Source organism: Temnothorax nylanderi, unplaced genomic scaffold, assembly GCF_030848795.1.
Source record: "Temnothorax nylanderi isolate EJ_2023f unplaced genomic scaffold, tnyl_v1.0 TNYL_tig0016_pilon, whole genome shotgun sequence".
In the NCBI taxonomy this organism is placed as follows: Eukaryota; Metazoa; Arthropoda; class Insecta; order Hymenoptera; family Formicidae; genus Temnothorax; species Temnothorax nylanderi.
Window position 1 is genome coordinate 94,552 of NW_027249078.1, and position 25,597 is coordinate 120,148.

Below are 25,597 nucleotides of genomic sequence, written 5' to 3' on the forward strand. Positions count from 1 at the left end.
ACCTTTGTCGCTCATACGCGTATTTCTAGTTCTGTCCTGCTCGCTGTCGCAGCATCCGCCGGATACAAGTATGCGCTGTTACCTCTCTTCTGTTCTCGTCTCTTTCTCTCTGATCTGCCTTTACTCCCGGCCAACAGTCGCATCTCCCTTTCCTGTGACCGTCTCTTTCTGGTTGATGCTAACATTCCACTTATCTATCTCTTTCCGCCTCCCTTTTGTATGTATGTGTAATGCTCTATCCTTCTCTTTTATCATCTCTCTTCGTTCATTTTATTCTCTTTCTCTTTTCGATCGTTGTTCACTCTCCATAGGCGTCGATATTGGGAGATACATATGCAAATATACAATTACCTGTATTGCGTGATTTTTCAAGATTCAAAAGTTTTGGACAATTTATCGATAGTCAAGAAGATTACGAAATTTAATACAACTAGAAAAATTCAGTTTATTACAAAAACTTAAGAAGAAAACTTAAATTATCAGTATTACTTAATTTATCAGTATTAAAATGATAGAAAGTAAAAAATATAAACTTTCATTCGCCGTTGTAGAATAAATTAAATTGTTCTCTTAATTAAAGCACTCTCAAAATTATTAACGTCGAAAATGTTATTAATAATTATCTGTCCTGCGCCTTTGGCCGCGTTCACCCTTGCTTACGCATGGTTCCTCTCTTGCTCACTCCTCGCTCCCTACCATCCCTTCACGCACCTTCCCCACCTCGCTACCCTTCTCCTCACCGTCAGCCCTCACCCTGGACCACTTCTCTCCTTCGCTGCTCCCTTCTCCCAGCCAATAATTTTCTCTCTCTCCGAACACATTCGCCCCTACCACTACAACTCTCGTAGCGTCCCTCTCGTAGCGTCTCTCGCGGTTTCTCTATCACACCCCGTGGCAGTCGCTCGGCAGCCACCCTATCTATCCGTGGTCCGTTCAGCTTCGGGCGCCGCCGTCGTCAGAGCAACGATAACGGCCGCGCGGCACCGGGGCGCGGGCGTTCAGTCGGCATCGCGTTCAACCCGCGTCCAGGCTCACGTAGCGTCGGCTGGACCGCTGTACCGTGACCCCAGCACATCGTGGCGCGCCACATCCCTCCCACGTCACTCGAGGATCGTCCAGTTCCTGAGCTGCCTAAACACGCCAGAATCGCCCGAGGACACAGTACTTGCTCGATCCAGCAATCTCAAATCCCAGAGCTCGTCTCCCGCGCTTGAGCAACCGAAATGGTTCGTTACTCCCTCACCCTTTGTATAGTAGCAAACGCCGCGGCCGGATATACGGTGAACACCCCAGGTCGCAATCGATTCACGACGATAACCCTGAGATCCTGCACGTTAGATCTCGGCGATATTAAATTAGTAACTAGGACAGGATGATCGGTCTTGCGTTAAGCATTAATTATTCGCGTACTGTACTACGCCGTGAGAGATATTCCCAGATATTCCCAGGTTATGCCGGTTCATATGAGGTCATTGAAGCTACCGATATCGGATTTCACAAAAATATTGATTTAACGAATTTATAAAGCTTATATTGAAGCACCTGAAACGACTCGTTATTTCTGAATACGAATTTTTCTTCATATAGAATCGCTAAATCAAAAAAAACTTGAAGCAATGAGAATAATTTAACAAATTAATAAATCTGAAATAATAATCGCTTTCATATATACGTGCTACATTGATCGTGCTAAGCATTTATATGTATGTAAAATTTTCTCCGTTTGCTATCTAGCTGTTGTTGTAATCCATTATTTATGTTAGCAATATTTCTCTCGCTACACAATAGAGGAAACTCGACAACTCAGGTCGCGTGCAAGAAATTTACGTGTCATGAATATTCTGATTATGAAAAAGATTAAATACTTGAAACTCTGATGCATTTATTATCTGTATGGAACGTTAGAGATTATCTCAACACGATCTGTGCTATGGATTATGGTACAATTTTTTAGCAATATCGAGCAATATTTATATAAAATATAATCGAAAATTATTGTGAATTGTATATATTCAAATGTCAATAGTTAATTTTATTCGTCAATAATTAATTTAACAACACGAGAAAAATTCGGGGAATATGCATCTCATTCAGTATGTGATTAATAAAATTCGCTATGCTTTCTAATCCTTTAATATTCTACAATTGATCCCTCTTTCTCTACATACACAGGAGCAATAAGATATAGATATCTTTATTCTTATGACAGCGGTAGATAGTGGCTATATTTCAGTTGAAGCTGTATGTACTACGCGTCTGCTCAACTGTATCGTGTTTTGACATGTTGGAAAACTCGATGATCGTCTTGCGACTTGACTCGTCAAGTATCTATTTGAGAAACCGCGAGAGAGGGACGCTACGAGAGTAGTAGGGGCGAATATGTTCGGGGCTTATACCAAAGAGGCAGCCAGATATAGATCGCTTCGTCCGCGATCTCGAATTGGCCCGATAATGTGATGTGAGGGCTCCTGGTGTCGCTCCTGGTGCTTCTCGTCTAGTTTATATATCATAAGTTTTTTAAATACAGCAGACTATAAAAATATATAAATGGCGATACAAGACATTCAGCGTTAAATTAAAATAACACGCGAATACGGATCTAACATCTAAACTTTATATTAACACTTCAATTATAATGAGCAAAAAGAGGACGTCAATACTTGTGTTAACGGCGCTGTAACAAATTTTTACATTTCGTCTTGAGTCGTAAAACGCGATATACGAGCACATAGTAAAATCCAATGGAGAATATGCATATTTTATCCGTAGGACAGAATACTAATTTAAATATACGATAATTCCGACAACCGCGGACAATTGGCTGCTACCACGGTCGATATCGGTTTATTTTTTATCATATGGAGCACTATAAAACTGCAAAGTTAATTTCAACGAGCTTTTATGTGCCGATTTTTCTGTCGCTGACATCGTACGCTGACGTCAAATAACTCTGGAATAAATATTAATTTTCAATTACATCCACGTGCGGATTGCACAATTATGAAAATTGTCTCATAAATTATAAAAATGGTGCACGGTAATGAATTCCAAAGTGGACTGAGCCATTCTGGAATACCCTATTTACGTATTTTAATCCTCAAAGGATTTCTCGAAATTGACATTTATATATTAAGCGGCAAGCAAACGACAGCATTGACGAGTTATGAAAATTTTGCATTTGAAAAAACAATTATTTAGATTGGAATCTTTGTCAAAAATCGAGTTTATGGATTCATATAATATTTTAATCCATTCAGTAACTGTGGAACGCGTGGCGAAAGTACAACAGTCGCCGTTTCTGGTGTTTATCGCTAAGAGGTCTGACTAAAAGGCGTGCTACTGTACTGCGTGATATATGTAGCTCCCTTTGTCTGACTGAAACTATGCGATCTACTTGGCGCACAGTCGCCAGACTCTTGTCCGATCAAGTAGTGGGACGATCCACTTGGCGCGAATACAGTCCATCCTCCATCCGATCAAGATGGATCGATCTGTTCAGAACAACCTTGACTCCCTTTTGCCGATCAAAAGATATCCACTTAACGTGATTTTGGCTCCGTTTCTCATTAAGTCATTACTTCCTTCATAAATAAAAAATTATGTCGAATGAGTGCTACTTTTTCATTATTTTACAATATACATTTCACGTACGGCTTCTCACAGCAGACATAAATAATTAATCATTCACTCACCTCCTATCGAAATTGTTAAGCTGATAAATCTAAAAATTGTTTGACGAATTATTAATAATAATGTTAGTTACTGATTTTAGTTGAATTATTAATGACGTGGATATTCATTATCGATGCTTTTTATCATCTCGAGAGAAGCTTGTTAATAATTGTTCAATAACATGTCCAATAACATATTTTTTGCGGCAAGAATTTTTGAATAGATTAAAACTTTGCGACAATTGGATAAATAAAATTTACGATTAGGATTTTGCGTAATTCCCTCGAAGCTGTATACGATACCGTTATTTTATCCTGTTAAGGCGGAACAACACTCCAGAAAAAGAGATCCGGAGAGAACGCGCATGGAAGTTTGAATATCACCCTGGAGACAATACTAGCAACTGTATTCTGATAGGCCAACGTTTATAGCAAGTTATTCGCAGGCCTGTCACCTCTGGAATTTTAGAATCCAATATACGTTGAAGACGCAAATCTGGTAGAATTTTAAGTTTTCCATTACATAAGTTTTTCTGTATTACACAACTCCATTTGATAAAGATTTTACAAAGATAACCAAAACATAACAAGTACGATCTAATAAATACTAACAACGATTAAATTTTTATAATTAGAAATCTCGGATGAAAATTTCTTACTTAATTCAATACAGATTCTCTTTATAGATTCGCAAATATTAATATTCCGTTTTAGCCGTCGAATTAATAAGTCTATGTACAATAATTCTCTGACGACATTGAGCTTTGTGGAAACCAATTAAATATTGTAGTTGTACGAAGTTAATTAACTCTCATCGAACGTTCATTTCAAGACTCAAATCCGATGTTAGGGTCAGTTTAACACTGCAGATAAATCGAAACCCAAATTGAAGGGTTTGTATCTGTAAAATTTGGACAAAGTAATAATTTATATTGTAATTTGATGTATTCTAATACCATTATTAGGTTAGAGTGACAAAAAGAGGTCAAAAGAGATCAAAGGGATCAATTTCAAAAAAGGGTCAAATTGACACTGACGTCCGATGAGGATTACATATTGTAGTTTTCTTTACGTGGCTATTAAATTTGATTTATCGAGGTGAAAGGATACGTGAGCATTAAAAAATCGCCAAGCTAGTCGCTCGTGGAGCTGTTTAATGAGAGTGTAGAACGCGCGAACGACATGACAGGCAGGGGTGGGTGGACAGAAAAATCGGAGGGTAATGGTATTTCCGGCGAATTTCCGACTCGGCTGATCGACTCATCGGCACCGGCCAACGATACGCCTGTAATTTCAGCCTGTAATGCGCGTATATTCGCGATAAAGTCGTCGTCAGTTTGCCCGGAACTGCCCGGAACCCAGAGAGACAACGCCTCGTTTCTGAATTTTCATCGATCTGTGCAAATCCGTGGATTTGGCCTTCGTCAAGCGACGCCACGCTACACCATTTTTAGCTCGACGTCGGCGTCGGCCGGGTAAAAATTCCCCTCTCAGTGCGATAAAAATAGACATTCCGCGAAAAAGGAAAGCAAAGATTACTAAAGGTGAACAGGGCGTGGCCGCCGTGAGACGAAATAATTACTAAAAATATGTAAGATAAGATGACGCCTTCTGACGTCAAAAGTCTCTCATTATTCTCAATAATTATTTATTCTCTGATAATTTAACATCTTTTTAAATAATAGCGCGCCGCTTTTAACCGAATGTCTTTCGTGATATTACTCAATCTTATCGCGAATCATTTATGCTTTCAAATGAGTTTTACACGAGCGTATAGGTGTTCTGAAGTTTGATAATTTTTTTCCGCGCGCACGAGAAATAATTAATATATTCTGGTTTTTTATTTTATTACCAACTTTCGTAATATTAACTGGGATTATTTTTTGATGCCTCAGATAACTTCACGCGTACTTTTTGTTTTAATTGCATACCGCATTTATGTAGTAGAGTGTATTAGACATCGAATGCTGTTATTTAATTTCATATCTCGGTCTGCTTTTAGTAAAATGAGAGACATATTTAGTTAAAAACTACGCTGCGCTAGACATTAAATATTATCGCAAACTAGTCCACATGCAATGTACTGTGTGAATTTAAAAAAACGTCAGACCCGTGTGACAATTTTTAATTCATTTTTCTCTCGCATCAAAAAATAATATCAAATTTTCCTGTAACATTTCAATTTTATCGCGTAAATCAAGATTAAACTTTATTGCATTTTAGCGAGGTATGAATAAATAAATATATATATTTTTTGACGGCAAAAGGAAATAATGAATCAATAAAGCAATCTATAAATTGAAATTGGAAATTGAAATAAATATTAGCACAACGTAAAGTTCTGGTTACGAAAATGTTTCTCAGTCAAGCAAAATTAAATCTCTTTGCCGAACTTTTTGCGACGAATTTCATGGCACTGCACAACTGGAGCTTTGGTATCGCATATTCGCGAAACGGACGTATGAACCACTAAAGTTTCAGAACAGCTCCATGTAAAAATAAACCGAATTATTGAGGTTTCTACATATACCTATATACCGCGAGTGACACTTATATATGACAAACACGATATTGGAAAAAGTTTTTATCGGTATATGGAGGTATATGTAGGTATATGCAGTCTCCGTTAATGGTCCAACGTGGATAATAGTATTGAGACAATTACTGCTAATTCATTCGAAAAGAAATATGAAAGTTGATATAAGCGGAAATTTTCCAATTACCGTATCACACCATTATTACTATCAGATATCGACATCGTGTGACCTATCTTAACAGTCTAACATAGATAAAAGTATCGAGAGAATTATTATTAATTCACTCTAAAAGATAAATATCAAAGTTGACCACACTATAGAGTATAAACGGAAATTTTCCAATTGCTGTATCACGCCATTATAACGACCAAATTTCGGTAATACTGACGATTTAATAAGATCGTCAAAGATTTTGATTTATCACTAGCTAAGTGCTAAGATTGTCTTAAACTCATAAAAAGACGCGATAGTTTCAGGACACTATGCATATCAAAATCATCAATATACGTCTTTGTATAATAGATGCTAATTTTTGTAACGTTGCATATTTCCAAAAGCTTTCTTACATCCTCCATAAATACTAAACGTTAACAAAATCTCGTTTTCTCAAGCATAAATCTGCCGATAGCATGAATTTCCGTAAAGTTCGTCTAACCGCAAAATGATAGTTCCACTCTGTGAACCTCGTGCCTTTGTGATGGCGAAAGGTATACGCGAAGTTATCTACTTATAGTTGAACAGAAAAGTTTAAATACGTGCCTCGTATCTGCAGATCTTGTTTATGCACGCAAAGCTACATCCAAGCATGTATCGTAATACTAAATGTATTCCCGGTTATCTACTGAGAGATATAAGAGATTAACTTTATTAACCAAATTGCATTCAGAAATGCATTCTCACATTCGCCCGCTTGACTTATATAAAATATTAATATACGCAAAATGCAAATAATTATATATGCGTATAAGATCGCGCCGGAGACCGAGGCGATAGGCGATTTCGCCGAGAAAATAGCGCACCGCGCGAAATCAAAACATTGAACGCCTCGCGCTACTCTATTTACGCGAAAAGTAATGTCACCTGTCACCACTGGATGGCCGCGTTTCCCGTATTTAAAATCGTACACACATGTGGATAAGATGGCGAGCCCTTCGCAGTCTCGCAGAAACAGCTCACAATCAGCTCTGAAGCCTCAATCGGCCCGCTCAATGTCGAGTGTATTCTCAGTGGAGGGGTGGCGATGCACCTCGGCTCGAAGGGGGCGATTGTGCCCTAAGAGAGAGCCACCTTCCTCCACCATCAAACACTCGACGTCGAACGGGCCGACGGAGGCATCAGAGCTGAGCTGTTTCTGCGAGACTGATTCATTCGATCTCAACACCGAGGTGGAGCCGTATTAACCAGTGCGAATGAGCTGCCGGCTCCTCAAAGGGTTCGCCTTCTTATCTATATGTGTGTACGATTTTAAATACGGGAAACGCGGCCATCGGATGCAGCGTCGTATATATCATACATTTATATGCAAAATCTAATTACGAGGAAAATAAAAACCTGATGTAGTCCCTATGACAAATAAATTTTTTAGTTGTCTATGAAGGAATAAATAAACGAGATTTATAAAATGTTACACAGCATTCCGCAGATTAATTTTTAAAACATTATTTGGATAATTTACAGAATCGGACAATCTGCCAGCGGATGCAGTTGATTAAAACATTTCCTTTTAGCAACAACCCCTTATTTACTCTATTGTTCACTCGAATAGTTCTATCATTCATTCAAAATAAATACAGAACAGAAATAAACGACGTTCAATGTATAATTAAGCTGCTAATTATATGTTGTTTTTAGAACATAAAATCCAAGATTGAATTTTATTGCTAATTATAAGATACATTAATATAAATAAATAAAAAAAAGTTTTAAAACATTTTATTCTTTTTCTTTTACTTGAAACAAAATGTACAAAAATATGAAACATTTCAGTTTTTAAATTCTATTTTTTACTTTACTTGTCTCGTACAATATTTTTTTTCCAAAAAGTAATTTTTATTTGGTATTGTATTTTTATCTGTGCATATATTTTTAACGTGGTTTTTAAAACAAATACAAAAGTCTAAAATTGATTTTCCTAAAGGGATTGGTAATCTTTCTAACGCATAGAATGAACTTTTTAATTGTTTTACGAAATCTTCGATAAAATTCCCGTTCACTAGCACTAGAGAATTAAGCGATGCAAAATCGCAGTTTCGGCGAAGTATCGCACTCGGTCAATCACGCAGAAGCAGATACGGTGCTAATAGAAATTGTGAATAGCCGGCGCCGTTCATCATTGACAATGACGTTGACGAGAGGAACAATAACACGAGGCGCTTTGTCGATTGCATTAGCGAGGGCACGCAGTGAGCAGCAAACAAAAGCGGTATCCTCCGCCGTGCAGAGACAACCGCGTACTGTTCACTCATTAACGGCGTGCATCTTTACGAAAACAAAGACTCTCGCCTTCTCTTTGTGTCTTGATAGCGTTGAAAAGCCTATAGACTGCCGTATAATTACGGATAGGACAACTGTCGAATTGTCCTAAAAAACACAACACTGTCACGCTGTTTCTTTCTGAGATACCTATACACGATCTTTCGCAAACATTGCGTATTTAAAGATTCGATAGTGCGAAAAGTAGTAGAGCACTGTATAATTCATGCATCTGACATTTATGTATCGGCAACCGAATCACAGCGGGAGATTAAGGACAGTTATTGTTAGCATTATACCAAAACTATGTGAAAATCCCACGGTATTCTGATGGATCCTTCATTATATGAAATTGTGTAAATTTATTTTGAAACTTATGCAAATATTAAATCTCAGCAAAATGCAGCTGTATGTATAAAGCAAAGGTTGCGAAAGATAAACGTGGTAAAGCTCAGTGGTAACAACGTTAGTTATTGAAGCCTTTGATAATAGTAGTCAAGACATAAAATAAGTCCGGAGCGAATAATGCTTTGATGTATAAAGAGAAATGCTGCTTGGGTTAATTGTGTCCGTTTGAACTTTAGGCTTTAGAAACAATCCTACTCATCTCAAATTGTTAATTAACATGTCTATTGAGAACAATATTTAAATTTTGCAAATATTTTAATATTTGCAAATGATTGGTAAGCGAATAATGTCCGCTTACGAAAAATATTTTTCTTGTAAAAAGAATAATACGCGGAAAAGTTTAATAGATCTTCATTTATGCGCAATCACTAGCATGCTTTTAAAGGCATAAATGCTGCGACATGATAATAAATCTTCAACAAACTATTTTAGCTATTTTGTGCAATATTGTAAATAAGTATTGTCTCCATTTTCAACCAAAATAGTTTTTTATCGCGTCGCCGGGGTAAACTACGCTGACGTACAAACTCACACAGACGCAAAAATTGATTGTAGCTTCGAGCAATGGAGTTTCACTAATTTTGCTAATTAGAGCGGTCGCTGTTTCAATAACTAACTTCGTATTAAACGCAAAATAATAATCAAACTTGTAATTGCTTCGAGCAAAGATGCTTCTCTGATAAATGCTAATGAGACTTGTGAAAACAGAAAAATAATTTAAAAATACTATTACATTAAAATGATAATATTAAAATTTAGATTAAGAATATGACGAAAGAGATCGTTTCATTAAAATTATTTTCCATAATATTTTGTATAATAATGTAAAAATAAATGTAATGTAAAATTAACACAATTTCCTCAAATCTCAGAAATTATGAATACATATACCAGAATTTCATATAACTTCGGACCAAAACCTGATTTTCCCGATAATTACTTGCTCGATAGTTATGCAAACGTTTCAATGGCTCTGCTAATAATGTTCACAGACAATCGTGCAAACTCGACGTCAGTCATGTACGGCCAAGTGATAATAGCATCCATATTCGATGCAATTCCCGTCGCAGAGACCACAAGACTCGCAATTTCATCACGGCCGACCGCGCCACTAAATCCGCACCACACTTTCCAGAAACAATGCCACCATCGTTAATTAATAAACCACGAGCACGCGGATGTCATCGCGCCTAATTGCGGACGCGTCAAAGCGCGACACCAGGCCGGATACAGCGTTGCAGCTCGCAGTGTCAACTGCTTGTTCGACGGTAGTGGTCGTCGCACAAAACGCTCCACGGGACAAAAGCTTGCTGTCCCCAGTCGGACAGCCTGTGAATACCGGCCTGGTGTGCCGACACGACTCGTTTTAATTGTGCAAAACAAAGGACCTCTCGAGCGCATACGAGAGCGACGCGTGTACGCGACGTGTAACGAAACTAACTTGTTGATCTCACTTAAACGAAGAGCGTTATTAAGAAGTGCCCGGGGAGTAATCATGCCGTGATGTCAACGGATTTCGTGACATCGTGGACCCAGCACGCAAAATTACATATTTAACGCAAAAGAGCGCTTTGAATTCAGTCGCATATTCGCCGAAACTTGAATTCTGGAATGGCATAGCCATTTCGAAGCAAACCCCGGATTCTAGAATTTGAAGGTGAAATACCAAAGATGTCTGTGCTAGTCAAACGTCAGAAATATCAAGTTTTGGACGAGATTAGAATTAATTTGCAAAAAGCTCGTGAAAGGTTCGTCATGAATACAAGATAAAATAGATTAGAAAATAATGCTATTTTTCCTCTTTACTATTTTTACAAGCTATCGATATTTATAGGTATTAAAAATAGATAATTACACGCAGCCTCCGTATAAGTTTTCCTCATTAAAATTTTTAAAAACATGAAGAAAGTTTGTAAATCGGGAAGATCTCTTTTATTATACATTTACGCAAACATTTCTATCGATTATTAAGAAAAATAATTCTTAAAACGGTTTAGCGACGAAGATTTTTTATTTTGGTGATTCTTTTATATTACTATATGTATCATTTTTCTTTATATTAATATATGTATAATTTTTGTGATCTTCTTGATATTACTGCGAGCAGAAAAACAAAAATGTCCAGGATTGAATCTCGTTGTTTTTCAAATAACAATAAAAGAAAAAAGTCTGCCTCTTCAATTAAGTGTTTACAGAACCTTCGATCGTAGAAATCACAAATCGAGGAATCATCAACAATAATCTTTTTGCTCCGTGAAGCAGCTTTTGGCGAGCTTAAAGAAGTGTTCGGCTTGAAAGAACGCGAGATTGCATTAGAACGCTTGATCACACCTTCCGCTTTATTCTTTAGATCAGAGAGTGGTAAATTTCAGTGCAATCGGAAGAAAAAAATTTCGCAGTACAATTGTGGATTCTAATTTTGTATAAAAGCAAGAATCATAGCGACATTTGTACGTATTATTCTCTCCAAGTATTGTCCTCTTTCGGCTCTTTCTCTTTTTCATTATATTAATAAAAGAACTTTTATGTATGAGAGATATTCTCTTTCTTCTATTATCTGATAAAAGGATATACTATATCATTCAAAATATATGTAATGTATATATTTACATTTCAAGTATACAAATACCAAATGTAAATGTACATATATCCATAAATTAATTAACGTGATGTAATGCGACAGTTGCATAATAATGACCGCATTATACAATAGATGCTCTAAAACAATAATTATGTTTTCATGCATTTGAATATTATTGCTATAATTCTCACTGTTATTCCGTATTTGCTCGCTCGATTCAGAGCACAAATCTATTCGCGTATTACATAAAGCAATGTTTTATAATTTATAAATTCTTTTTGCAGCTTGGCCGAATGCGGATCGCAAAAGGAAAATGTTGGGCGATTAGGCGGGGTTGAAGAGATGCGCGTGAAGCACCCTATTTTCGAGTCTCTAAGGTATACATCAATGCTAATGCTCCCCTTCATATGAGAAACACGAGAATGACGAAATGATCCCCTTCCTTCCTCTCACATAGCAGACTCACTTCTATCGGTGTACTGCTAACAAGCAAATTCTTTGATCGATGCTGACGTCGGGTCGCCTCAGGGCCGCAAAACTTCGTCGTTGCAAAAGCCTTTTCGAAAAGCTCGAAATCAGAGAGTGACATATCCAGAAATTCAAAGAAATCAGAAATCTCTTGCCATCCCTGATTTACATCCCTTCGTATCTTTGTGCGTATGACGGCATCAGCCAGCCGCGAAAAAAAACGATAGCAAAAAGTAATCTATGCAAATGTATGTTCTCCAATACATTTACTCTCGAGAGTAAGATAAATAATAAATAATCGCAAGCAATAAATAAAAAAAGAATAATAAATCAAAAATAGGAGAGAATTTATCATCTCTAATTTATCTCTGTGTGTATTCTTTTATGATTCATTAGTCATCTGAATATGCAATGAGCTGATAAATAAATACGTTAATTAAAAATAATGTATATAGATATTTTAACGCAACATTTATTCACAAAAAGTATATACAATTTTTTTAGCTTTCCTTGTGAAATATGAAATATTCTTTCTAAATTACAAACAGTTTAATTTTATAAATATTTCTGAAATATCTGTAAAAAGAGGAACTTCGAAGATACATGCATTTGCATTCATCGAATGAATTAACTTTTCATATAATTTTTTATAATTTATATAAACTTTTTGCTATATCTCAGAGGAATATTTAATATTATTGCGAGTATCGGCGTTATTTATTACTCTATACCATATTTTATGCATTTAGGTACATTCACAATCGTAAAATTTGATGAAATTGATGAAATATTAAATTGTTCTCTCGCGATACGTAGTATCTACATATATATAACTAGAATTTAGTTTAAATTGTATTACTATCACGCGTGCAAATTGGAAAGAGATCACAATTTTCCCGTTGGAAAAATCCAACATCGAACGGAGGAAAAAACCGGCAAGTGAAAGTCTTCCGCCGTTTGCTCGATTTGTCACTCCGCTGACTTGTGCGCTCGTTTCCTCCATCAAAATGGAGCTCAACAGCGCCGAAGTGTGCACGACGAATATTTAACGACTGCAATATTGTTGTCGATAAAATTGGAAATTTAAAGTATTATACGGCTGCAGTTACTGTTATTCTCATATTCACACGATAAGAGCAGACTTGTAATAGTTGTATGTATATATGTATATATATATTATGCAATTTCTATGCGATACATCGTAATATCTGACATAGAGAACATTTTCATTTTAACTGCACAGAGCGCAGAATTTATAAAGACCTAAATTTTAAGGAGCTATATAACTTATAAGATTTTAGAAAAATTAAATGCTATAAATAACATAAAGCTCGTGTTTGACAATAATATTTCAATAACCTCGACTTAATTAACTTAATAAACTGAGCTATATCTCCGTAAAGAAATCATATTACGCTTGTAAAGAAGATGATAGGATTTATAATAATAAAGGAAAAAGATGGTAGAGAAAGCGGATGAATAGTAAAAAGAGATTATATGAAAGAATATAAAAAAGTTGAAAATGAGGAAGAAGAAAGGGAAAACATTATTATGTTTATTGTCTTTAGTTTTAAGGCTTTGCCTGTAATAAAGTATGGGAATTTCCCTTTCAGGTGACGAACCCCGAGAAGAAAAAATACAAACATGCCGGGTGGTGGACGGGTCGCGGGTAAAGTTGGGATCTATAGCTCTCACTACAATGGTAATATGGATGTGGATATGGTTCTATTAGGTACATATGAATGGATATGCCACATTAGCACCAAAGCAATTTTTTGGTGTTGGTTTTGCAGCACATGTATCACACGTACCGTAGATATTGGTGTAAATAAGTTATAAAAATTGCTTCGGTATGATTGTGGCATAATACATTGTTGGCAATCAGTGGCGTAATTCTGTAACAAATCGCCGAGAGGATTTTTCTTCCATATGGATTATTTACGATGCGCATCTCGTAGCGAATAATTCTCCATAATCTCAGTATAATTTACTTTATGTTCATGATATTATATAAAAAATAAGTTCATATTCTTAACAGAAAATTTTTTTCTTTTCCGAGAGTGAATTAAAATCCTTTCGTGCAGACAAGAAATGTGTATATTAATGTTACCTCTTAATTCTTGTGACATGTTAACATTTATTTTATTTTTATTATGTTTTATACGTGTATATAATCGAACCGTTTATACAAAATTATTAGCCTTCGTTTGAAATGTTATCTCCTTTTTTGCTCATGAAAAAGCTTTGCTGCATTGATTGCCAATGTACTTTGGTTACGCAAAATATTATTCTACAATATTCTACATGATTGTTATATAAAAAGAAGTAAAAAATTATTTTTCATCTATCTTTACATAAATGTTTCAAATTTATCTTTACCAAATATATATACAAGATTCGAATGTGGATCGAGTTTTGATTTTATTACGCCACTCTAACGTCAGACAATTGCGCACGTATGACACGATCCCAATACGTAAATGGTCAAACACACGGCGCATTTTTGGCAGCGACATATGAAATTGTTGGTGAAATCAATAACGCGACCAGAATTGTGCTAATGTTTACCGGACACAGCGGGAAATTTACCAAAATGTTGACCCTGGGCTAACCGCCAGTAAAGCCGCCCTCTCATAATTTACAAATAAAATTCTCTACATCGATCTTCAGTAACTATTCGCGATTGAGTTTCCTCCAAGAAACTCCCTTGTAGAATATTGTTTTGAAATTACTTATATCAATCTTCGTGAGTAGGTACAGAGGCTCAAAGAAGATTGGAGCAGCGCAAATCTCCTTTGATCATAATTTTACAAATAATAACTAAAATTGATCGATAAAAAGAATTATTAAAGTTAAAATTGATATTTAATAATATTTTACTGATATTTTTGCTAAATGAAATTTGGCAAAAAACACAGTATCATTATCCAGAAACAACTACACGAAGAGTATTCAAGATTGAAAAGTTAAGACTTAATATGATGTGATGTCTCACAAATAACAAACAATACTTTAATAATGTATTCTAATAGAGGTTAATAAGAATAGAGATTGCTAACAGAAGAGAGAATGTCGAAATCACAATAGCTTTAGAAGATAGCTTCGAACACTTTTACATATGTAGAAATTGATTTTATGTAAACTTCACTGAATAATTGATTTTTATTGCATCCATCATTTCATTTGTGATTCATTCTTCATATTTCTTTCATATCAATATACCATTAACATTAAATATTACCATATTAAAAAAACTATTCTAAAAGACAAATTTTTTTTACTTGTACAGCATAATTATTTTTTAACTTTGCCGTTCATGTTTAAAAAGCGAGTATTGTTATATTCCAGGAAAATTCCGTGCACAGAGAGAAAAAGCTTTGCGAGAAAAGTTAGCTTATTACCGTCAGCATCGAGTTTTAAGTTCTATCCATTCTATTTTTGCCACGATGATATTTAGAATTTAGAGGAGCGTAGAATATATTTACTCAGTGCGAAGAAAATGCATTATTCTGTCGGAAATAAAATAAAAGTTTTAAAATGCGGAAAAAGATAAAAAATATCCTACAGAATTCTAACATTTCGTAGCTATAGTTTCATTATAAGTCACGTAGTTCGAATTCAGACTAAGTTTTAAGCACCGTTCGAATACCGACGCAACTACAATTCGTCGACAACAAACTTTAAGATTCGCCGTCGTTACCGTAATGATCCAAGAGAACGCTTTTAAGCGCGATAGTCAAGTAACAAGCGTTAAATTACGCGGAAACAAAAACCGTTCGAGTTTGCGGTGTAAGAACGACTTTCTTGCAGTAGGTAATAATGTGCGTTTTCCAACAAGCGTCCATAAGTCGTTCTATCTCTCTTTTTTCGCAACGAGTAACAAAGACAGAACAACACTGACAATCTCAGAATCAGGTAAAATTGAATGGCGATATTTTTTCGAGCGTCGCTTGTATTCACTATTCAATTAATTAGACCAGCATGCTTAAGTTTCAGCTACTTATTTTAAGTCTTTATGATTATTGTATTATGTACGTACCATTTTTAGCTTATATTAATTCGCGACTAATTGATGTGCCATTTTTTGGCTCTAAGAGATAAACGCAGTAGAAGACGTGACGAAAGTAAGAGACACAAATCAATAGACAGAACTCATTAGCCGAAATAAACTTCGTTCAGTTTCTCATTATAATATGCAAAGTTCAATATGTCAAGTTTGGTAATTCTCGAAAGATGAAGTGAAAATGTGAAATGGTTACCATCAGATTTTTCGCAGAATTAATACCACGATATGAATATTTTACATTTTCGCGATAGATGTCTTTATGAATTTTCATATCTCATTATTATGTTTCTGATATCGGAATTAATTTCAGTAAAATACATAAAAAGTCATTTCGATGTTAAACATTTATTACTATTATGCATTTTTGTGTGTGCACAATAAATCGATAGACAATTATACATTATTCGGAATCAAATGTTTAATCAGTCATAGTTTATCCATTTCAATTAAGGCAATAAATATCTATAAAATTCTTCAACTATATCTTTATAATATTATTATAATAACTCAAAACTTGAATTTTCAATTTCCCTTTTAAATGAGTAAATAATTACAACAACAAATTAAGAATTTAGTTATCCAGTATTTCACAAAAATAAATAATTTGGCATATTTTATTGCTGCAGTTCTTATCAATGTAAATTTAAATAATTGTATCCCAATCAGTGTTACAAGAGCAAAGGCTTATTTTAAAAATCTTTTAATAACTTTCCTGATATCTTTTATTTTATATTATACATCTTCTACGTAATTCTCATGTCTAATATAATTTTCACAGATCCATTGCCTCAATATGAATAAAAAATGATTTATTACTCACCGACACGATGCGCAGTAGCGGAGTTGCAGTACCCAAGTTGATCTGTAAAATATAAATATATCCAAATTATAGAACGCTCAAAATAATAATATATACATATAATTAATATTTCAAAATTATAATTATTTCAATATTAATTAATATTTTACAATTAATATTTTAATTAAATAAAACAAAATTGTATCATTTCCGAATTATTAAAAACTATATATAACTTCAACATCTTATCTTATAATTTTCAAATGAGATATCGAAAAAAAAGATTAATCTCGAAAAAATATATAAAACTAATTAATTACTGACAGAAATGATAAATTACTTACCTCGTGGACGCTCCGCCGTTGCCCGATGCCTCCTAGGTCTCCTCCTCCTCTCAGATTCGGCATTGTGATATCACAACACTAGCGACAAGATAATTACGACCGCGCGCATACTAATCAAGCGGCGATAATCGCACGATACTTTACACGGCACTCCCGACGCTAATCGCGCACGACGCGCTCTTTGTTACTTTATTTCGACGGGGTTCTGACGGCGAGAGTAACGCGAGACGAAAACAACAGCGCGGAATTAAGACCCGCTCGGCACCCGCGATGCCTCGCAAATTAACGTAATGGTGTATCCCAAACGGCAAGTTGCAGTTGTTGATCTGTAAAATATAAATATATCCAAATTATAGAACGCTCGAAATAATAATATATATAATTAATATTTCAATATTATAATTAATATTTCAATTAAATAAAATAAAATTTCGGAATTATTACGAACCATATAATTTAAAATAAGTTAAAAATCTGATTTTTTTAATGAGACATCGAAAGAAAGATTAATCCCGAAAAATATATAAAAATAATTAATTACTCACCTCGTGGTCGCTGCGCCGTTGCCCGATGCCTCCTAGGCCTCCTCCTCCTCTCAGATTCCGGCATTGCGATCACACGATAATTACGACCGCGCGCACCCTAATCACGATAATCGCGCGATACTTTACACGGCACACGGCACTCCCGACGCTAATCGCGCGCGACGCGCACTTTTACTTGTTACATTCTGACGGCGAGAATAACGCGAGAAGAGAACAATAGCGCGGAACTACGATCCACTCGGCAGTCTCGGCTCGCGGCACCCGCGACGTCTCGCGAATTAACGTAATGGCGTACACCAACGGCAAAGCGAATTAGCGAATTCGAAGATCGCACGGCCAACTTCAGGCGCCGCTAGCCGCGGCGACGCTACACCTGCTGCGCCAAATTACCGTACCGCCAAATTTTCCGCGCCTTGAATGATACGTAGCACACGATCGCATTTCAGCCATTTCAGGACGATTACTTACTTCGCTATGTATTATAATTATAACATAATAAGTGAATAAACTCGCGACTTCACATCTGAAACGAATATCCGCGACGGTTGACGCCGACCGCGACGCTTTGTCGGTTGCTCGCGTGACCGAATTCGAATGAATAAATCTCGCGAGATACTCGCGGTGTGACGAGAGAACTGGCAACTGCCGATACATATGACGAGCTTACCGATACGTAGTTAATAAATATTAGATACAGGATTAATCAAAGTTACGTTTACTGATTAAATGCGTCGCGTCGCGTCGCGTCGCGTCGTCGCTCGACTCCGAGACGATCCATTCCGTAGCTGCGGCGTGAATGATCGATCGATAAGTTCGAAAGTGAAGTTGGCAACTTTGAGGTATCGCACGTCGCACACGTCGCGAGTCAATTAATGGCGGATCGAAACGCGATCAACCGTCCAAAAAATATGCGAACGAAATTCACGAATTCACGGGCGACATTCTGAACGCACAAATCTTAACACGCGCATTAGTAATACATAATCGATGTACCACGTATCACGGCTTTTCATTACCTCGTCTCGATTCGTATATATCACTCCATGCTCTCTCCCGATAGGCAAATTATATCCAATGCGACATAAAATTCAACGTACGATGCGAAACGTATTCGACTCGAAACATCGTTATAGAAATAGCTATCGTCCGCGCAAGTATTACTACGAAACGACGATAATTTACGATTCCCGTCCGCCGTCGCCTCGATACTTGCTCCAAATGAACGAATCGCGCAAATACCTGCTCCGATACCAAGCCGTCGCGTCGGCTGGATACGCGTTAATCATGAGAGTTAAAGGATCGCGCGATTGATATCCTTTAATAAGCATTTGTAGAGAATAATCGCGTTTGGAGCTTCGTCGTACCTACCGTGGTCAGGTTTCGAGGGATAAGGCGACGTACGCGGGACGCCGCTACCCGCCTGCTCGAGTGTTGGAGCGCGAATGCCGCGCCCGGCCGGCCCGGCGGCGGCGGCGGCCTTGGGTACGTAAGGCGCGGCGCGGGGAGGGGCGGCGCGCCGTACGTCGCTGTGCGTAAACAACCCCGAAGACCGTTGAATACGAAATATTTGAAACTTCGCAAAATAACTGTACCGAGTATTTTTCTCTCTTTTCCCATACATTTTAAATTTCAACGTACGTGGATTGTCGATCCTCATTTTACGCGTCCCTCATCGTTTCGTAAACTCGGCGCCTAAATTAATGGTTGACTTTCGACAAAGAATTTCCGTTAAAGAGAGAAAGGACTAAATAATTTGCATACGACAATTAAATTAGCTACCAGCAATCAATTTGTCAATAACAGTTGATTACTCTGTGATCGTTATATTTGAATATAAAACTCTCTTTAAATAATATATTATTCGTGATAAAGTTTTATTTATAATTCTCTGTGCTCTTTACGTAAAATGTAAAGAATCAGAATAAATATATATACAACATACATATACATGGTATGGAATACATAGTAGATAAAATCAATATATATACGGTATATAAAATTATAAATGGAATTCAAGTGTAAATTTTGACGCAAATTATAAATCGGCCAAGGCAAGGGTGAAAAATTAATTAACGTAAAATTCAGTTAGGCAATAAAGTTCAATGTAATTTAAATTATAAAAATCGATAATAAATGATACGCAGAGATGTGCGCAATTATTTACCTGGACAAGCCAATTTTACGCGACACTACAATCAACAATTTCAATCATTTTATACCTCGAAAGCTATCGCGATTTTGACATTTTCATATTAGGATTTTACATCTAATTATTCTAAAATATATTATTAAAGTATAACGGTTGTGGGACATCTCGTAGTTATGTTGCGCTTTATAAATCTTCCTAAATCGATCTTCCACGAATTTATTTCCACGAATTAAAATAAAACAGACGTATTTGCCTCGACAGGCGGAAAACTAGATTTTATAGCGGCAAATTATAAAGATAGCGGAAAAACAGAGAAGGCGGATTTTAAACGTAAAATTTCTGATTAAATAGAACGCAATTATGAAAAAAAAAATTATATCGATACTTTTATAAGGTTTGTATATTTTAATAATAACACAAAATTATATTTATAATCAAAACTTAAAAGACATGAAAGATTGATAGAAAACGCGATTTGCGCGAGTCTTATTTTTATGAACCGTTTCGAGCGGAAATTGGAAAATTGGAAATAATACATATACATATATAGGTTCTGAGAGAATAAAGCTTTTACAAATCGCTCTTTCATCCTGTCAATTAAGCCTGTCAATTAAGCTTGCAAGTAATTTATGTAAATATTGAGACACACGTGCACTTTTACGTCACTATGAAAATGTGTTATCGTTATAATTTTTTTCTCAAAACATTAACAATGTATTGGGATTCGTTTTTTAATAAATTTTACAAGGTTTTGCGATATATGGCATAATATATGTAAAGAAGTTTATCTAAAAGTTTTTCCGCTCACGGGGGTGGAATGCCATTTGACATTTAAATGTAACATATGCATGCAGAAATGCGAGATAAATCCAGGCTCGTTTCAGGAAAGGGCTACAGTGGCATAAACGAAGAGATCATCTGGATCAGCATAGGCATGGGGATCACCATAGCGATCTTGATCACCATAGCACTCTGCTATATCGCCCGTGAAAAGTGTCGCAAACGGCACGAAGGATACTACACGTCATGACGTATGTTTCCGCCGCCTTCGTGGGCGTCCTGGTCATTTAGCCCGACGACACCAGGAATCCTTTTCAGTCCAACCATGTCAAGGGGTAAACCACGGGCTTACTACATCACCGTCTGAATTCTCTCACGGCCTCACCGCGGAAAAAGCCCCGGAAGCGCGAAAATTTCAAGCGGAATATGAATAAACGTAAAAGAAAAATGCATGGCTTTCTCTACATTAGCGTACCGTAGTTACGTTGCGTACAAAAAACGGATTTTCTAATCAGGAAAATCCGGAGATTATGACATAAATCTCTGATTCTATTTTCTCTCTAAAATGAAGTCACTTGAAAAAAAAAAATGATTGAAAAGATTAAAAGGATTTTCTAATTGAAACTCGAGAACAGCTAGATCGGTTAAAATAAAAGTGTAGGAAGAGAAAATAATGTCGCGCGCGCATTGTTAAACCTTAAGGAGCGACGGGATACGGTTTATCTGTGGGAAAATCGATTTCAAATTTCCTCGAACATAAAGTTTTATCATCAGTATATACTCCCTTTGGAACACACTTAGTATCTCGTTCGCGGAACGCGTTCACGCGATATCACGCGTTATGGAGCTATTGCCAGAGCACATTTCTTGAAGGAAAGAGAGAGAGCAATATTCGCATCATTACGCACACTAAAGGGAATAAAGATTCTCAAGAAAGGGAAGAACATTGCCTTAAAGGCTTAAAGGCTTAAAGCTCCTATCTAAAATGGGACAAGTAGTCAACACTGATTTATAGTGCGCAACGGTGACTATTCGAGGTACACTTTAACTAGCTCTCCGACGTTAAACAAATTGTGATTTCTTCTAAACGCACCCGAGCTTTGTATCTAGACAGTAGGGTGATGTGTGTGTGTGTACGTGCGAGAGTATAGTCAATGGACCATTATTCTCATTCGCGCCTGTACGTGTCCTCGAAAAAGCTTTCCGGTGTTAAAACGTTTCTAAAAGGCAACGCAACGGGATGCCAGCCTAACTAGTTAAAGTGCACTGCACAGACAAAGTAAATGGCAATTAACTACTAGATGGAAAGGACCCGACTGCTTAAAGTATAGATAAAGTAAAATTAATGATACGATTTTTATTCCCGAGAAAGCGTTATCCTAATTTTTCCGAAATTCAAAGGTAAAAGAAATTAACTTTAATGTATGTTGATTCTGTGGAAAGATCTCATTTCCTAAATTTTCAAATTTAAATATCTGCCACCTGTAGACTAGACAAGAATAAAATCGAAAAAAACTTACAAAAATATATCGCATAATCCTAATTTTAATAAGTATAATCTCATTAGAGCATTATCCCGGCTTAGTAAAATGCACTTCTATTTGATTGCTCTTTAATTTTGCCTGTTTTGCCTGTTTTGCTTGAATATGAATTACATATTAATATTTTTCAAGACTCATGAATAATACATAATAATTTACGAATATTACTTTCGTGTAAAGTACATATAATAATTGGTACAACAGATTTTATATATAATTAAAATTAAATTATTTTGCGTTATATTTTATTGTAAATGTTATGCTCTTTCATAAGATTCCTTAATGTTTTCAAAAGATTTTAATCCGTATACAAATTATTCACCCAAGTAACAGAAGAAAGAAGCCATTAAAAGATTAAGATGTTTTTCACACGTCTTTTCGACGCCTTTCAGAATTGTCCGAGTATTCTCATCACGAATAATATCGCCTCGAATTGTTTTCATCCGCTTTATACTCGGACAAATGGAAGTATCTCATCAAAGTGTTCCCAAGCAGAAAATTCTTACTCCAAATGAAAGTGCGGTGATTTACGACTATTACGAGAGCGTTTTCACGTTGTCACGCGATTAGATCCTTTATCGTGCCGTAAATTAGAAGCTGGAGCATCAGATCTTATAACCGATCATTAAAGGAACGGCTTTATGTTTCCCGCTTGATCACGTGGTTCTATAAATACAGTTCTGCCTTATTGGCAAGCGATCGATTGAGTCTTGCGCTGAATAATTCTCCCACGTCGTTCCCCGTAATTAACTTTATCTAAAACTTCGAAATCCATTTATATCGCAACGTGTGTTGCCACGGGTTGCGATAAACTTTCAATCCCGCGTCGTTTCCCCGCTTCCTTTCCGGCGACTAGAGAAAATCGCTTAACTTTCTTCTGAAATCGTTCGCTTACACGCCTTCCTGCTTCGGTCGATACTTCGATAGCACTTCGTACTATTGGGCAGCCTCTTGCAGCTGACGGTAGTCCCAGGCGCCATGCAATTTCCGTCAAACGTACGTTTTCTACGAAAACGTACATTCCGGCCTATTCGCAACGCGTGTAATCTCTGAAAAATTTTAATTACATTATTAAAAGTTTTAATTACGCTTCGTACAACTTTTTCTTCGAGCTCGATCGGAACAAATGTTTATTATTTAAAAGAAATATTACACAAACTGTTAAAGAGATATTTTATTAAAAAGAGCTAATTATCTAATTAACACAAATAGATTGCGATTTAAAAACGCCATTTTTTAAATGTGATTTAAGCTATATATTTTGAAGTTTACTAGTCCTGCCAGAAATTCTGAATGCAGACAGCTTCTCGTTCTTCGAACGATATTGGAAGACGAATTTTCGCCAAAATATTTCCGTGCAAATGGCATTATTCAATCTCACGACACGATAAATTGAATAATCGCGAAGTGTGTTTGCCGTAAGAAAATATTTATAGTTAAGACGAGCGCCAAGAGTCGAAAGCAACTTCGAGCACGTAGTTTATCTCGGGCGTTTTCTTGCGAGCGCCGTAATACGTCCAAACGACTTTTCTCTATCGCGTAGATCGTACTCTCATTAGATAACTTCGACTTCGTCTGTGCATCTATGTAATTAATAGGGTACTTAGCTACATAGTCCCGAGGCTACGATTAATTCCGTATAACGTAAGAATCTTGACCAAATTCTAGAATATATTTCTCAGAGCTGAGTTTACACTCGGCGCTCAATCTCTGAAGAGATATCGACTTTTAGAGGAACTATTATAAAGCAACGGGTATTTGTTGTTAGAACGGATTTTTTCCGAAGCGTGTTCTCCGCGAAATAGAAGTCAGGAAGTTTTGCGCAACAAAGTACATCCTGTTGAAAATTAAGAGCAAATAATGGTCTTCTAAGATCGATTGCAAACTTGTTATAGACGTCCCTATACGCGTAAAAGGTGTGTGTGAATGTATTAAATAAATATGTCACAATTTAAAAAATATTTCGTATATAGCCAACAGTCTTGGCCACGACTGGCAAAACAGTTTATGTTAGAAAATTATATATGTGTTGTGATGTGACTAAAAGAAATGTGTAGATATCGTACAAGAAAAATTTTTGGTAAACGCGAAACGGCCAATTATCAAAAGATAATAAAAATAGAAGATGCTTAAACGTGTAATAATATCTATGCGTCATCTGTAAAAATATCCGACGGTCATCGCACGGTTTACCCACTTTATCCTCGGATATAAAAAAAGAATGTTATTAATAGCATCGTTTTTCTCGTCGGTTACAGCTGATACATAAATAATGTCGGTAAAATTAATATATAAATTCAGAAATTCTGTTCGTACTACCAATTATTGTTGCGAGGTTGCACTGTTGATTATATTGCAATCTAATATAAGCTAGAAACTTACAAACTCGTTATTTATTTTTACAGCAAGATTTAAGTATTTACATATTTACTTCGGTAAATGAAAATGCATCCACAGCCATTGTGTAAAGTCCGCGCTGCTGTGAATAACAAGTCTCTATTTCGCGTTTAATCAATCGAGACAATGAGAAAGATCCAATTGTCATTGACGAAATCATTAATTCAAGCGATCTGTCTTGATGACCGGTGACCTCGCAGATAAAGATGAATGTTCCTCCGCGCGTGCGATCCACCGTCTTGTGGACTTTAGACATGTACATGTATGTTTGTATTTTATAATTGTCGAGAGAACTCGTTCCGCATCAATGGCCGGCGCGCAGCATATTATATAGGCATGTATGTATATGTACACGTATGTATATTATAGATTTTAATATAGTGTGTATTTAAAACGCGCAGCACCACGCACACCACGACCGTATACACTTTATAGTTTGTATATTTACTGAAAGTAGAAAAAGAGTGGCATTCCATCTTACGTCTACTGCAAATGACCAACTTGATAGATCGATGTATTAATGACTTCATTTGTAATGAATAAACTATTATATCATACTCAACTTCGTTGTGTTTTCTTACCCGGTACGCTTTATTAATTAATTGGATTGGATTGGATATTTCGAATGAGTCTTAAAAGATGCTCATAATTTCTAAGCATAGAAACTGCGAATTGAACTACTGAGGACTCACTGTAACATATGTGACAGTCGGGAATAAGGGAAAATTACTAAAAAATGCATTAATGCGTTCATTTTTTAGGAATTTAAATAAATAAATAAATAAAAGTTATGGCTCATATCTGGGAAATGGAATAAGTGATAATGAAAGAGATGTATT

At 36.1% G+C, this 25,597-nt stretch overlaps 2 protein-coding genes across 5 annotated transcripts in view; one reads left to right on the top strand and one right to left on the bottom strand.

The window, feature by feature from the left end:
• The window catches only part of LOC139768398 (uncharacterized), a 99,560-nt gene extending 78,643 nt beyond the window's left edge, over window positions 1-20,917 (bottom strand). Inside the window, exons 1-3 of the mRNA XM_071698541.1 lie at window positions 17,892-20,917; window positions 17,347-17,672; window positions 17,024-17,065 (exon numbers count right to left, since the gene is read on the bottom strand). The gene's annotated coding sequence lies outside the window, so the exon portion shown is untranslated. The remainder of the gene's footprint in view (window positions 1-17,023; window positions 17,066-17,346; window positions 17,673-17,891) is intronic.
• Window positions 880-25,320, top strand: LOC139768401 (uncharacterized). Of its 4 annotated transcripts, none has more exons than XM_071698547.1 (4): window positions 880-1,226; window positions 11,954-12,046; window positions 13,751-13,869; window positions 20,925-25,320. In XM_071698547.1, the coding sequence occupies exons 3-4, from the start codon at window positions 13,782-13,784 to the stop codon at window positions 21,068-21,070; spliced, it is 234 nt and encodes a 77-aa protein (XP_071554648.1). In that variant the 5' UTR covers window positions 880-1,226; window positions 11,954-12,046; window positions 13,751-13,781; the 3' UTR covers window positions 21,071-25,320. The 4 variants fall into 4 exon arrangements, with proteins under 4 accessions (XP_071554648.1, XP_071554652.1, XP_071554651.1 ...); XM_071698551.1 differs by having other exon boundaries at window positions 896-1,226; window positions 13,751-13,839; XM_071698550.1 differs by lacking the exon at window positions 880-1,226 and adding an exon at window positions 10,355-10,745.
• The last annotated feature ends 277 nt before the right edge of the window (window positions 25,321-25,597 follow it).

What these genes read in the sequence shown, in the direction of transcription:
- LOC139768401 (XM_071698547.1), top strand. Translation starts at nt 13,782, where the DNA reads ATGCCGGGTGGTGGACGGGTCGCGGGTAAAGTTGGGATCTATAGCTCT. An exon ending in TGTGGATATGGTTCTATTAG is followed by an intron (nt 13,870 to 20,924) that starts GTACATATGAAT and finishes GGCTCGTTTCAG; the next exon opens with GAAAGGGCTACAGTGGCATA.